This window comes from Monodelphis domestica, chromosome 1 (genome assembly GCF_027887165.1).
Source record: "Monodelphis domestica isolate mMonDom1 chromosome 1, mMonDom1.pri, whole genome shotgun sequence".
NCBI lineage: Eukaryota > Metazoa > Chordata > Mammalia > Didelphimorphia > Didelphidae > Monodelphis > Monodelphis domestica.
Window position 1 is genome coordinate 149,470,918 of NC_077227.1, and position 14,873 is coordinate 149,485,790.

Genomic DNA, 14,873 nt, shown 5'->3' on the forward strand with positions numbered 1-14,873 from the left:
ATCTGTGCAAATTTGAACTCAGGTCTTCCTGACTCCATTAAGAAAATGCTCTATTCCCTGTACCAATTAGTTGTCTCTAAGTAGTAGTATCTCTTTTAGTATTATGAGTTATTTCAGTAATTTTTTTCTGGCATGTGTATCTGGAAAGGAATTCTCATTAAGAAATAAAGAGAGCATTGACACAAGAGAGACCAGTTGGAGCTCAAAGCCAGGAAAAGCCTTAGTGTAAGTCCTACCTGAAACATACTGGCCTTGTAATTTGGGGGAAGTCATTACCTTTTAACTGATCGAAAACACTGGCTAAGCCTGTATATAGTCGAGAAGATGATAACCTAATTTGGTAGGGCTAATTGAGTTCTCTGGAGCTGTGAAACCTCAGGTCTAGCCCCCATCCTTCTCACACAGAAGCTATGATGACACAGCCAAGATTTTTTTGAATGAATGTCTAGGATTTTAACTCTAATTACAACATCACAAATACTATACTTAGAACTAAAAGCATCTTGATGACCAGCAGCTTCATATTACATATGCTCTCTAACTAGAAAATTGATTTGCCCACACTGCACAGCTAGTTAATGGCAGAATTTGGGTCTTTTGCTTCTACCCCAATGCTCTTTTTATGACCCGCCATTCCCCACCAAGACAGAATGGCAGCTGGGGGAAAGAGCTCTGTGTCAAAAATTGATCAGTCTTCAAAGTCTAGACCTGGCAGAGACTTCTGAGGTTATCTCATGCAGACCCCAGATACTGACCTGATATCACCTTAGTCTCCCCAAAGGCTTTGAAAGTAGTAATTGAGCATGGCCTATGATTGGGTTCGGAGTACAAATTGTAGGAAGATTAGAAAGTGAACAACAAAAGTGAGGAAAGGTAATGGCATATGGGGTGAGACCTGAGTTTTCACTGGTATAGGGAATTTACAGGTGAGAAACTTTCCTCTGTCAAAGTAGGTCATCTGCAACTTTGTTCTAGAAAGATGCCTTGGGCAGAGATGTCAAATTCAACCATGAGAGGCAGGTGGCTTATAGCACTCTTGAGTGCAACAGGTACTAGATTAAAATGTAATTGAGAATTAACAAAATAAATTAAAAGATAAAGATAACATTGCAAGCGGGGTACCTTATGCATGGTTTAGCATTCTCCTTTCTACTAAAGCCTGACGAACTGAGAGCCTTGGGAAGCTAGTGACTTGCTCAGGATCACAGAAGTAGTATTAGAGGTGGGATTTGAACCCAGCCCCTCTGGACTTCAAGACCAGATCTCTACTATTCCCTTTTGTCTCTTGAAGATCATAATGATGATTTTAAAAAATGAATTAGAAAATTTTTATCTAAATTAAAAAAAAAATGCAAACCCCAATTTTATAATAAAATATATTTAGGTATGGTAATTAAAGTTTTTTTTATTCATCCAATTATAATGCATCTTTAGGGAGGGATATGGTATACAGTAGGGTATAGTCTTTTTAGACCAATGGTTATTTCTCTAGAGGGGGAAGCCTCTAGAGGGGGACATGTGAGTACACTTTATTGCTCTATTTCCAGACCCTAAAACCTCACACCTCAGCCAACAAAAATATCTGTCCTTTCAGCCGAAATTCAGAATCTGATTCTTGAGAGGCAGCATGTTACAGTGGTGGCAACAGCACTGAACTTGCCCTTAGAAGATCTGGGTTCAAACCCCATTTTTTGATACTCGCCGTAAAACTTTGGGTAGACCACTTGACATCTCTGCCCTATAAAGTGAAAACCCTAGTTAAAGAACTGAGTTATGGAGGTACTGTCAAGATCTTGCTATCTCCTATTGTTGGGTCATTCTTTAGATTTGGAATTCACTCCCTCTCCCCAGTCACTGTGGATCTAATACACCCTTTTCACAGGTTGTAAGGAAAGTCCTTTGTAATTCTGAGTTCTTATCCAGGGGAGATGGGATCAGCTCATTTGAGTTATCTTGAGAGTCATGCAAGAGCAGAAAGCCAGGCTAAGCTAGATTTTTTGTTAGGGGTAGTATTGTACTCGCCTCGGGTAGAAGGCTGTGTATGTGGAGTGCAAGGCAAGGAGCAAAGTCAGCTTTGACTCATGCTCTTCATATGATCATATAATAGGCTTCCTCTTTCCAGAGGTTTCTGTATTGGCTTTCCAGGATACATAATAGCACCAACAGGGGCAAGTCTACAATGGGACCTCTAGCACCATTTTAACAGATAAGTGCAGAAAGAGAGGAGAGATTCATCTTCTATCAATATGGATGATTTGGTTACAGGGAAATGGCAGACACTGAAATAAAAGTGAGAAAGTTCCCCCCCCCCCCCCCCCCCCGTGGTTTAATAAATGAACGATAAATTCTCTATTAAGCACTTACTATGTGCCCACTACTTGGGAGGAACATATAGAAAAAGAAAACACTTCTGCTCTCAAGATCATATTTTGGTTGGAGAAACAACACATGTGGGAGAGTTGAGCTGCAAGGTAGATGGTTAAGTCTAGGAGTCCTTTGGATATTTTGTGGCATTTGTCCCTAGGAGTAGTCCACCACAATCAGGAAGGGAAGGGAATTTGGGTTACCCTTCTACGGACAGAGGTCAAAGGATAGAGTTAATTATGTGAAGGTTGAGAGGGAACATTACTTAAGCCTCCCAAAAGAGAGTCTAGAGTGGTTGGTCTGTGACATATATGTTTAGAGAAAGGAGGGGATCATTCACTTTCTCCTTTTAAGGCAATACATTTTAATAGAAAAAGTACCAGATGAGGAATAAGAAAAAAACTCATTTATGTATCCATATGACCAATCACAACCTCTCTGAGACTCGGTTTCTTCACATATAAAAATAGGATTATGGCCATCCTTTTAGATGTTCCAAGTGGCGAAAGAAAAGTGAGTGGTGAATATAAGCAAGTTATAGCATTGCTGATGGTTACTTCCATAAGTCAACTAGCAGATAAAAATATATTACCAAGAACAGGGTAAGAACAGAGAGATGGGTGGGTCATGTAGTGAGACAGAAAATGGTAAATGGACCACATGGGTGCCATATTGGTGCTCTTAAGATATCAAAAGACTTAAAAACAAGACCTCTAGTGAGCTAGATGGATGTTCAAAGAAGGGTTTATGGAAGGACACTCATGAAAATGATACAGGACATTGTTGTTTTGCCCTCTTCCCTGTCAAAAAAACACAATAAATCGTTCTGTGATCCCAACCTAATAATATTTATCCCACCTACCTCACAAGGGTGTGATAATCAGGAGAAAGAAAAACATACTACAGATGTTTATCTAAGTCCCACATGGTTCCTTTCTCATCCATCAAACTAACCCCAAATGTGAAGTTCATAATAACCCCGGAAGATCATTTTTAGTATATTTTTACTCAGTCTTTGACACCTTGGGATTCCCAATCATATGATCATGTAGGACTATAGGAATGTCTTATAATTAGTGGGCACATAAGGTTTTTTGAAATGAATTGAGTACCACAGGAGTTTAGCCAGAAAGAAGGAAAAATAAGGGAAGAAATTAATGGAACTGGGGCAAAACTTAGTTAATAATTTTATATTGCAGGTGTGAAACCAAGTAAAAATTTAGGAAATTTTTTTCTATGCAGTAAGGAATTTATACATTTGAGGATACTTTGAGGCTCTGGTTTCATTAGGTTGTATACTCTCCTTCATCAGTAGATTGCTTCCTTGAATGATTATGGCTCTATCCTGCATGAGACTGTAGCCAACCTGATAAGTTTCTCTGAATTTAGCAAGGCTGATCCATAAACAGTACATATGACACATTTCTAGACTCAAAGCCATTCCAAAGTGGTGGGACTGAACAGAGCTTACACTCTTTGAGACGCTTGTCATTTTCATGCCAGGTAAATTATTATTAGCTTGTAAATAATAAAAGTTGGCATTTATATAGTGCTTTAACTTTTACAAAAGCTCTTTACATTTTCAAAGCTTTTTATTACCCCATTTTGTCTTCATAACAACACTGGGAGGTAGGTGCTATTATTACTATGTGAACAGAGTGAGGCAGAGTTCAAGTAACTTGCCCAGGGTTATACAACTAGTAAGTGACTGAAGCTAGATTTGAACTCAGGACTTCCTAACTCCAGGTACATGGAGGGCTCTATCCCCTACACCACTTAGCTGCCTAGAACACTTTATTAGATTATGCATATTTATAAATTGCTCAAAAACCTTAAATACTTATTTCGGTAACCTCACAGGAAAATCTTATTGTTTAATTCACTTTATACAGTGGATATATGTGGAAAATACCATAAGTTCCATCTAGTTCTTGAGTACCTGTACATTTTTGATGGCCTAAATATCCTACAAAATATAATTAGTGGCAAGGAATTACTTGTTTGTCCACTGGGAAACTAGAACATTTAGCTATTAACTTTCTTGATTTGCTTATCCACCTAAGAGATATAAAATGGATGGGAGGTGGAGTTACTTTTTGATAGTCTAATGGAATGATTCTCAAATGTTTTGGTCTCAGAACTATTATGTCCTCTTAAAAATTATTGAGGAGACTTCCTCCATAGTTTTTGTTCTTATTGGCCATAGTTACTATATTCAACATTAAAACATTTTAGTATCATTATGAAAAGTTTTCAACTTGTGAATCTATTAAAAGGGTCTTGTGGATCCCCGAAAAGGGTCTCTGAGGGTTCCCAGAACACACTTGAGAAGCATTGGCCTTAAACAATTAGATTGATTGTTCGCATATTTTAATATAGTTGATGTCAATGTAGACACCAAACTTTTAATGTCTTAAAGGTAGCTTGCTCCTCTATTCATCCATTTTCCTATTTAAACCAAAACCAAAGATTTACCTGATATGGCACATAATTTACTGGATGCAGTTTGAATTATGCAGACCTATCTGGAAACATGCTGAATAATTTCATGACTTGTTATTCAAATATATGCAAACAGAAAAGTGAGACAAGGATTTCCATTAGAAGCTGAAGTTTTATTAGAGGATAACCGTACATAACAACACATCTAAAATCGATGTGTTCAATGCACTTTTAATAAAGGTAATGTAATATTAAAGGTACAGTTTTCTAAGTACAATATAACAACATTCATATTAGAATGAAAATTGGAGTATTTAAAAGACAACATTAAATCTCTTTTTTACAGCTGTATTTACAAAATGAATCAAAATACTTTTTTTTTTAGGACTCAGTAAAATAACAAACAGCTGGATATAAGCAGACTACTTTAAGAGTGAACTTAAAAGAAGACCCAATGTAAGTGAAAATTTAAACAATCCTCTAATAAAGATCATTAGCAAAGTTTTAGTACAATACTCTATTTTTTAGGATTCTTGTAAATGGCTTGCATTTTCATTGTGGCAGAAAAAAAGAGTTTGTACATACTGTACACAAAGAGACAGCAGATATTTATAGGTACAGTATATATTTTTTTTGTACTTGCATGAATATTTACAGAAGGCTGAGTCTGGGACCCAGCGAGGTTTGTGAAATTTGTGTGCTTCATCCTTAGACCTACACACTTTTGTAATCAGCATTTAATGTGGTATTTTTAAATGTTACTTTAAACACTTGGTTTTAGGAGGAAACATTAACCATAAGGCTTGGTATACTTTATAAATACACCTAAACAATTCAGAAAAACAATGTGGCAATCAAGTCCGTTGTTGTTGTTGTTGTTGTTATTACTTAACTTTTATTAAATGCCGACAATGTGCTGGGCATTTTAGAGAACATAGAAAAGATAAGTTTCCCTGCTCTTAAGCAGCCTATGATGTTAAATGGAGTAAAAAAGGCCTGTGTCTTCTTTTAAGCTAAAGCAAGAAGGAACGGCCTTATGACTTGTATTAAAATGTGTTTTTTTCCCACTAGCCTCTAGCCAATTGAGTTTTGAAAGGTAATTATTATTAGTATTCTACTGATCATGAAACCTGCCCACCATGTACAATTGCATTTATGTTTACAATAACAATAAATCTTCCGTAAAAATGGAAAATGTTTAGGATTGCGGGTACAAATGCAATGCATGGAAGCCAGAACCATGACATTAGAATTTATCACCTTCAGTTACAAAAAGTGCAGTAAACAGAAACATTTGATATAGGTTTATAAATTGCTCAAAAATCTTTGCTAAAGATCTTATAAATTCAGTAATATTACAGAACAATTCTAATAAATATTTAATAAGGTTTAACTACATCCTTAGTTAGATATTTGATATATTTCTTTCAAGAATGAACCTGCCAATGGGGTGTGGAAGAAGAATTGAGTTATTAGCTTTTTGTCAAATGACTATTTCAAAACAAACATTACATAATTGACTGATAATGCAAATTTCATATCTAAGTTGAACATTGAGACCCACATTTACTAGATGACATACATATCCATCTACCAGTGACTTCTTGCTGTATGTCTGGAAGGTCTGTTCTGCCATCAAGTCACCAATGATGTTTTCTACAAATATCTCTTACTTGTAACAGGTGCCAAATAGAATTCATTACTTTAAAAAACTCTAAAAATGCATTGCTTTTTAAACTAGAGTGAGTCTGTAGGTTCTTGAAGACTCAGGAAATTATTCTTCACCTTATGAGATATAATGTTAAGAAGCCAAGTTATAAAACAACAAAAAAAACTGCTGATAGGTTTTCAAAATCCATATTTATAAGCAAATTCACTCTATGGATGCCAAATATCAATACCAAGGAAGTAATTTTTTCCCAATTAAATACACTGTAGAATAATTTATATAATGATACTATGTATTTAAAGAGAAAAACATGTCCCAAATCTAGCACTCTGATACAGGTACCAGTTGGGAACAGGTAGATATATATATACTATATATATATATGTATATATATACAAATATATATAGTTATACTCAGTGAAATTAACAAGACCCAAAGGTGGTATTGTCTAGGAATAAAAGGGATTTTTGTTCACAAAAGTAACTTATCTAGCACCACACATCAGAAAAACACAAAAATAGCACACTCTAGTTCTAAACAGCTATGTCTAAAATAGATTATATAGTAAAACAGGTATTATACAGAATAATGTGGTATTTGATAAACAGATAAATATTTGCACTGAGTAGGCTGTTTATAATATAACATTTTCTTATCTATACAGAATGAAAGCCAAAAAGTTAACTGTATAGAGGTGAGCAGAACGACATTAAATATTATGACTCAAAAGCAGAGACAAAGATAAATTTGAAAGAAGAGTAAGAGAAAATGTTTACAGGCCATTACAAGTCCTTAAGTTAGCAGGAAAATAAGGAATCAGTTGCTCAAGTTGAAGAAAGCAGTAAACAAGATTGCATTTACATGCAGATGTCTAAAATTTGTATTCTTTTTTAAAATCTATGCACAAAAAGTCATTTGTTTTTATTGCTTGACATTCAGTTATGGCTAGAGTATTTTTAACCTATTTTTTTTTTGTACTTTGGAAACAAGAATATTGTTAAAGGTGCCATAAAAATGGACAACATTGAAAATGGTTTGCAAATAAACCACCTAACACTGCAGTTCTTTATACATTTTAAAAGCCTTGTCTGGGGTTTGTCATATGTTAAATATATTTAAATTGGGAAAATATGTCGTAGCTTGAAGCCTCCCATTGGCCCAAACATCCAATACAAAAACACATCTCCACAAAAGGAGCAGGCAGACAATACAGGTACATAGAAAGAAGCAGCCAGCTAATGTCCTAATGTTGAAAACACTTACCACTGTTTTACATGATGATTCAAACCAAAACAGAAAAGAAAATTTGGAATTTAGAGAGATGTATACAGTACATATGTATTCTTTGTGAAATAAAATTCACTATTGCTTATGAGTTGCTTGCATTTACTTATGCATTCTGTTCAGTGATAATCAGCTCCACAGATAATATATTAATCCACATTAAGACTGATTGGGATAATGGGTGGGAAGCCATTATATTAAGCACATGTGCAAAAAAATGAAAGCATTGAGCTGTTGCTTGAGGAACATCATGATGGTGTGTACAGTATACAATGTGTTCTGTGAAAGAGTTTCAAGGAATAAAGTGGAAAAGGTTAACATGGTATAATAATTATAGCACAACACTAAATGGACATAAGAAATACTGATTTTCCTAGTCACCTACTTAAAACATTCATGGAGCTTCCATGAGTCCATTGACCAATACATTTTATGTTGAATTACTAAAAAATAATTTGTTTCCTTTATGGACTAAATGTAATTATTGCTTTAAGATTTAGAGGTCAGATTCCTGCCTCAAAAGTGGGTGTAAGTTTCCCATAATCTACAATGGCAGTTTGGTGCTGAAACATGGTATAACATGAAGAGCCCAACAAGAGCTGATGTCACTAAGTTAAAATTGAACAGAAATAAATTGCTACATAGAAATGTCTGGCCGTTCTACATTGTTGGCATAGATGGAGGAAAACCTTCGAGCGTCTTAAAATAAGCAATGGAAGAGTTTCTTTAAATTAATTTAATATGACATAAAGTTGCTTTATAAGGCAGGCATTGAAAGATAGAAAAATTGCTTGATAGATGGAACATACCATATTAGGATCTTATTGTTTATCCCTATTGTGTTGCTAATGGGAATGATTTGACTTGTGATGGATTTTAAAAATGTTCCATTATACTATATTTTGACGCTGAAATGGTAAAAAAAAAAGTTCTCTTAGGCCAAAATTTAAAGTTTTAATGGTATGGATACAATGAGTTTCCCCCTCCCCAAATACTCTGAAATTACACAGTTATATTCATAGTCAATTGTAATCCAATGGATATATAAATGTCTCAAAGGATGCTTATGTTAGGGATCTCTGTCTATAAAGTATTTAAAGCTTTCTTCTGCATATTTATTTCTATGGCAAAAAAGGAAGGGGAAAAGATATAGGTGAAAAGGAAGAAAAAGAGAAGCAAGGAGAAAAAGGGGTTATATTGATTGGAGGGAAAGGAGAGACAAAGTAGAGAGAATAGTTATTCACCTCTTGTTTGGAATAATGTCTTTTAATTTTATCCATAGGTATATTCTGAAAGATATTTTTCATTGTAGGATACTGAGAATGTATTTGATGTGAACACTTTTATGATAATTACAGAACTATCACAAAGTGTACAATGGAACTCTGAATGATGTTCCTTTGTTAATACATTTAATGTTTGTTTAGCATTAGAATAGAATGACACAGCTTTATGCTGTTTTTAAGCACATAAGATCAAAGAGAATATAGATTTCAGACAATAAAACGAGACAAATGTGAATAGTTTACATACTAATATTCTTATGCAGTTCACTTGTGCCTTGGAGGGATATTATTAATATTAATGAAAAAATGAAATTTGTCCCAGTAGTACTGGCCACCCTGTTTTAAGAGTTTTAGAAGATCCCTGAGCACATTAGTTTCTGACTCTTAACCCCAACTCCAAAAACGAAAGGGCTTCTATTGTTGATAACAAGATGGATTGTCATTCACAGTTAAGTCAATCATAAGGTGCTTATTTACCCTTTTTTTCACCAATCAGCACAAAGAACTGTCAGAAAATAACTTTTTATTTTTTAAAATAAAAGTACTAGAAGGACATGTATGATTTAAACAATCAATGTTTGAGACAGTGGCTTTTAGGATAATTATCTGGCTGCCTCTCAACAATAAACAAGTGATTCAGTCGACATTCCTTAGCAAAAAAAAGGCAAAAAAAAAGAAAAAAGAAAAAAAGGCAAAAAAAACTGTACAAATATGTATTTTTTTCCCTGAGGGATCAAGGTACACCCGCAAGTGCTCTATGTACATATTGCACTATAGAGGAATGAAGAACATGTGCAAAAAAGCAACAATGATAGAAGCTTACAGACTAATTTAACTTTTTAATTAGGACTCTGCTATGTTGTCTTGCATTTTGGAATGTCGGAACACAAACAGCTATTCCTTAGTCAAAAACTTAAGAACATGTATTTCTACTATGGCACATTCAATGAAATAAAAAGTTTTCCAAAGACAGATAGACAAATTCCATCAAGAAAATAATACAAAGTTTGTTTGTTTGTATTTTTTTTTAGAAAATTACATTACTTTCTTTCATTGTTTCACATTACAAAATCTTTTTTTTCTTTACACAAATCACATTTTATTGCAGGAATATTTCAAGTGCCATCAAATATTTATAGAAGGGTTAAAAAAATAGAAGTCTCTCTAAAGTGGTCCAGACAAGGCTTTGTATAGAATAAATCTTTTTTTCCACCTTCTATTTTTGACTTACATATTTTGAATACATTTTCTTTTTCCATTGACACTTAGTAGCCTAGAAGCAGTCAGACGCTCACTCACATTGCACACACATTCATTCAGTCCCCCAACCTTCCCACATGCTCACATAGACCTGGGTATCCATACTATAAAAGTACAAACTTCATAAAGAACAACCAAACTTAGAAGAAGCAGTGTCTTTAAATCAACTTCGCTTAAGTTACAAAGGGTGAATAAGGATTTTAGAGAACTAAGAGTACTAAAAACAAAACAGCCAAATTCATAACTTTAAAGCAAAGTAATCTGCTTGAAGATTCAGTTTGCCATAAGCTGTAGTTTTGTTTTCTACTGTGATCAAAACCAAAGTTGTCACAGGAAGAAATAAACTATATAGAAACCACTGCAATATAAGGTATCCAGGTTTTCTACATAAGCTATATTTGTTCTAATTGAGAGTGGTATGAAATAATGATGTTGCTATGGGACCAGTCCAAAAAAAGAAAAAGAAATCTTCTGGTGGATACTTTTCAGTTCAGGCATGTTCAATTATAAGATTCGTTAAAAATAATTATTCCTGTGTCAACAAGGGAATACACATTATAGATGTTTCTATAACAAGAAATGAGAGCAGAAAGTGAAAATTCAGTGTTTTTCACATTCATTTATGCACAACATATTATCAATGGAATATTTCACCTCATTTCAGATCTTGGATCCTAATGGTCTACACTCCTATAAAATGTGTCTAATTTATACTATTCAACATCCTCTTGGTCTTTCAGAAAGACCTGGTAGCAGCATTATATTACTCTTTATCTTGATTTATCCCTGTCTCTCCTTCAGAAGCAATGCCACTCTGGAGTGACAATGCTCAGTATTTCCATCGGGTACAAAGTTAGATCTTTTCTAGAATGGATACCATAGAAATCTCAATCGATGTTCAACATCAAAGTCTGTCTCACCCTTAGAAAAGATTAGCTCATCCAAATCTTGAAAATGGACACTGACATCAAGTTTAGTTGCTCTTTAAAAGTACTAGCACCTGAGGCTGGTCATATTCAGAAAGCTTTGGTTAAAAAAAGCTAACTTATTTTAATAAATCCTTCTCCAAAATTTAGTAAATCAGAAATGACTTACAATGAAACCAATTAAAAAAAAAAGAAAGACAATAACTCATTAGTCAGCCCAGTAGGATATAATGGACAAATAAAGACCTTGGATTGACTTAGTATACACGTTTTGCAGAAACTGACAATTAATTCCTAGGGGAATGTATTCACCTAACGAACAATTTTGACTGTTAATTTCTGTATTTAACTGATATTCTTTATGTAGCCACATGTTAAGGTATTTAAATAGTTTACTTTCATTTTCTGTTTATAATTAGTCTTCGTGATTATTGATCAAACATATACATGTATACATGCACATGTATCTATTTAATGTCTGAGATGCTATTTAGGCTTCATACAGATCCACTATGCAAAGAAATTTTCTTTTTTCAAAAACCCTAAGTTAAGGAATCCATTGGATATAAATTAAATGATTGTTTTCCCTGAAGCCAAAAATAGCAACAGAATATAAAATCAATACCAATATTGTACGGGAAAGATTCAGAAGATAATTCTAATGGAAAACTAAAGGTTTCTTTGTGTACAGAAAAGACTGCTTGAAGTTCCTTTTGTTTCCTTGAGACCACAGAAAACATTCTCTTCTTTGTATAAGCCGAGGAAGACCTCTTCCTCAATCTTGAGTGGCTACAACTTGCCTTGAGGACAAGTAGGGCAAGATATTGAAGAAATGTGGGGAAAATTGCATTTGAAATTGAGTGACTACATAGCTACAGAAAAATACAGACAGCTGTGGGTGTCCACATTTCTAGAAGGCTGACTGGGTTTTGCACACTTTTCTTCTTTATATGTATAGGTTCTTGTCCTTCTACTGAAAAAAAAAATTGTCCTTGCAAATACATTTGGCACTACTATTTTGCTTCTAGTGTAATAAGATAGAATGAAAAAATTCAGGTCCCTCATGTGTATAATGGTTATCATATGATATCACAGCCATCAAATATTTTTTTGCCCTGTCGCATAGAGTAGTATATGGGTAACAGGGCTGAAGAAATCAACCAATGCATACACATGCAAATAGAAAATCAGGTGTCTAAAACTCATGTTTTGGAGCTCAACCTGACACCTTCTGGGACCAGAATTTACATTTAGAGACTTCAGAGAAAGGAATGACCATCCTGTTCTGGAAATAAGCTCACTGTACCTTGAAATTACTGTTTTCTAGGAGGATGGGGGGAAACCCCCTTCTCCCATTGTGTGAAAACCCCATCTATATTCCTACTGATACGACAAAATAAATTGCAGCCCTGACTGTCCTACTTGAAGACACTCTATACTTATGGTATCAGCTTTACTTTCTAAGCATAAAGACATTTTACTCACTGTTTAACAAATAAGATTAAATGGTTCAACAAATCTTGCCTCTGCTGTACTCTCTGCTGCCTACATAATGAAGAGTGCAATATTTTCTGGGATTCCAGGATATGGAACTAGTTAATTTGGAGTTTATTCTGTGGTATGCTTTAAGGGTTCCTATAGGATAACAAGAACCCATACACTGCTTTCTTCACTTCTCCCACTCTACCTCTTCCCACCCTTTATTCAATGCTTTATGACCAGAGATTTGTTCTGGTAGTAAAATGTTAATTTGGATAAACATACTGGTTACTGATTTGTTCCAAAGCTCAGTGACTGCTAGTGGGAGATGTCTAAATAAAAAATATTAGATTCTGAATTATTAGGGGGATGGGATTTGGGAGTAGGGTAGGAAGAGGAGCAAGTGGCATTTTAAAACTTTATGAAATGTGCCTAACAGTCAATATGCTCAGTCTTCTTCTAGAGTTGCAATTATACTTTGTAAGAAGCTTAAGTACATTTGTTTTTAAAACTTGCCAAAAGGCAAAGCATCCTTTAGGGCTACTTCAGTTTCAGCCTCAAATTCCATGTGTAAAAATAAACATAATCATTTCTGGATATGACCGGCCATTCTTTTAAAAGTATTTTTGAAAACAGCAGCATAAACACCTCCTTGCGTACCTTCCAAGCCTTTTTTTTTTCAGTTAAACTTGCCTTTCTGGTGCACGTGCGACACAACAATGAACACGCTAGCATTTAATTTAAAGAAAAAAGGTGCAAAATGAAAAGTGCCTTATCAATTCAACAAGAAAAGCTATACCAGTTACTACATTTTATATTAATTAAAACAATATATAAACAATATCTCTTTAGCTATATATAGTCTTCATGCCCATTTACCCTGTAATATATTATAATGCTATTGTTGCTATTGCTATGGACCCTTTCCGTGCTGTCCTGCCTACTGGCAATAATAGGTGAAAAAAAATAAAAAAATCTTCCTTCATGAGACAATGAGCAGGTTATACAAACCAGGGCCGTAAACCTCTGCTCTGCATACCCAGTCCCTGGTTACTACTGGACTTCTCTGTTCTGACTAGAAAGACTGATTACTCGGTAGAAAGTCTGTGGGCAGTGAACTACAAGAAAAGACAACCTTGTAAACAGAGGTCAAAGATCAAGAAGCCAAGACAGAAAAAGGGTCCATATCTGTAGGCATAATGGAAATCATATGCATGAGAAAAACAAATTTCACTTTTATTTGTTTTCATTGTTTCCCCTCCTTTGCCTGACCCCGACCACCGAAAGATGTGCAGTGTGTTGGCTCTCCAGGTCTGTGCAGGGCCATATAAAGTGTCTTTTTTTTTTTTAATGTTTGTACTTCAGACATTCTAGAAGTGCTTAGGTGATACATTTACCCATCAATTTGCATTGCTGGCTCAAATTCTGAAGTGAACAACTCCTTGTATAATGGAGGAAAATGAAGTCGCACAATGTCTGGGTATATTGCTTTAAATGCCATGAGCTTTTCTGTATGTCGACCACATAGTGCTCTTAATGTAGACACCTTGCATATTAACTGTGAAGAGAAGGAAAGAGAAAAACGATCAAAGATGGAGAAATTATTATTATTTTTTTTTACTGGAAAAGCCCCTTAAGAGCAACATCCTTATTTTATTCTCAGGCTTCTCTTCAAGCCATCTAAATTTTTCTCCTTCACTTTAGAGACAAGGAAAATGAGCTCCAAAAAAGGTGACTTCACTTTGCCAGGGCCACACAAGCCGTCACTGGCAGCATCAGATGAAGACTCCTGTCATCGAATTGGCAATCCAGGATTTTTTTTCCCATTGGGCCACATTGTCTTCCTCTCAACATAATAACATTTATAAGTGCTTTAAGGTTGGCAAAGAGCTTTACACAGCCCAGCTAGAGATTGTCTGAGGCTGTTTTGGACTCATTCTTGCTGACTCTAGGCTTGGTGCTCTAGTCAGTGTGTTCCCCCCTCGCTGCCCCTGTCATCAGTCCTGTCAATGTATGTCAGAATCTATAAAAGTAACAAGAGTTTGGATTTGGATTATGAACAAGGGAAAAGAGAGCCGAGTCCATTAGAAATTTTCTCCTCGAGCTTTCTTCCCTTCACTTATCTCCATGTCACCTAAAACTATAATGAAATGAATTTTCAA

General features: G+C 34.9%; 1 protein-coding gene across 7 annotated transcripts in view; it reads right to left on the reverse strand.

The window, feature by feature from the left end:
* Window positions 1–4,958: 4,958 nt before the first annotated feature.
* Window positions 4,959–14,873, reverse strand: part of RORA (RAR related orphan receptor A) — an 898,340-nt gene continuing 888,425 nt past the window's right edge. For all 7 annotated transcript variants that reach the window (XM_056820205.1, XM_007479516.3, XM_056820207.1 and 4 more), the window contains one exon: window positions 4,959–14,269. In XM_056820205.1, the coding sequence (XP_056676183.1) occupies window positions 14,105–14,269 (165 nt within the window). In that variant the 3' untranslated portion in view covers window positions 4,959–14,104. The remainder of the gene's footprint in view (window positions 14,270–14,873) is intronic.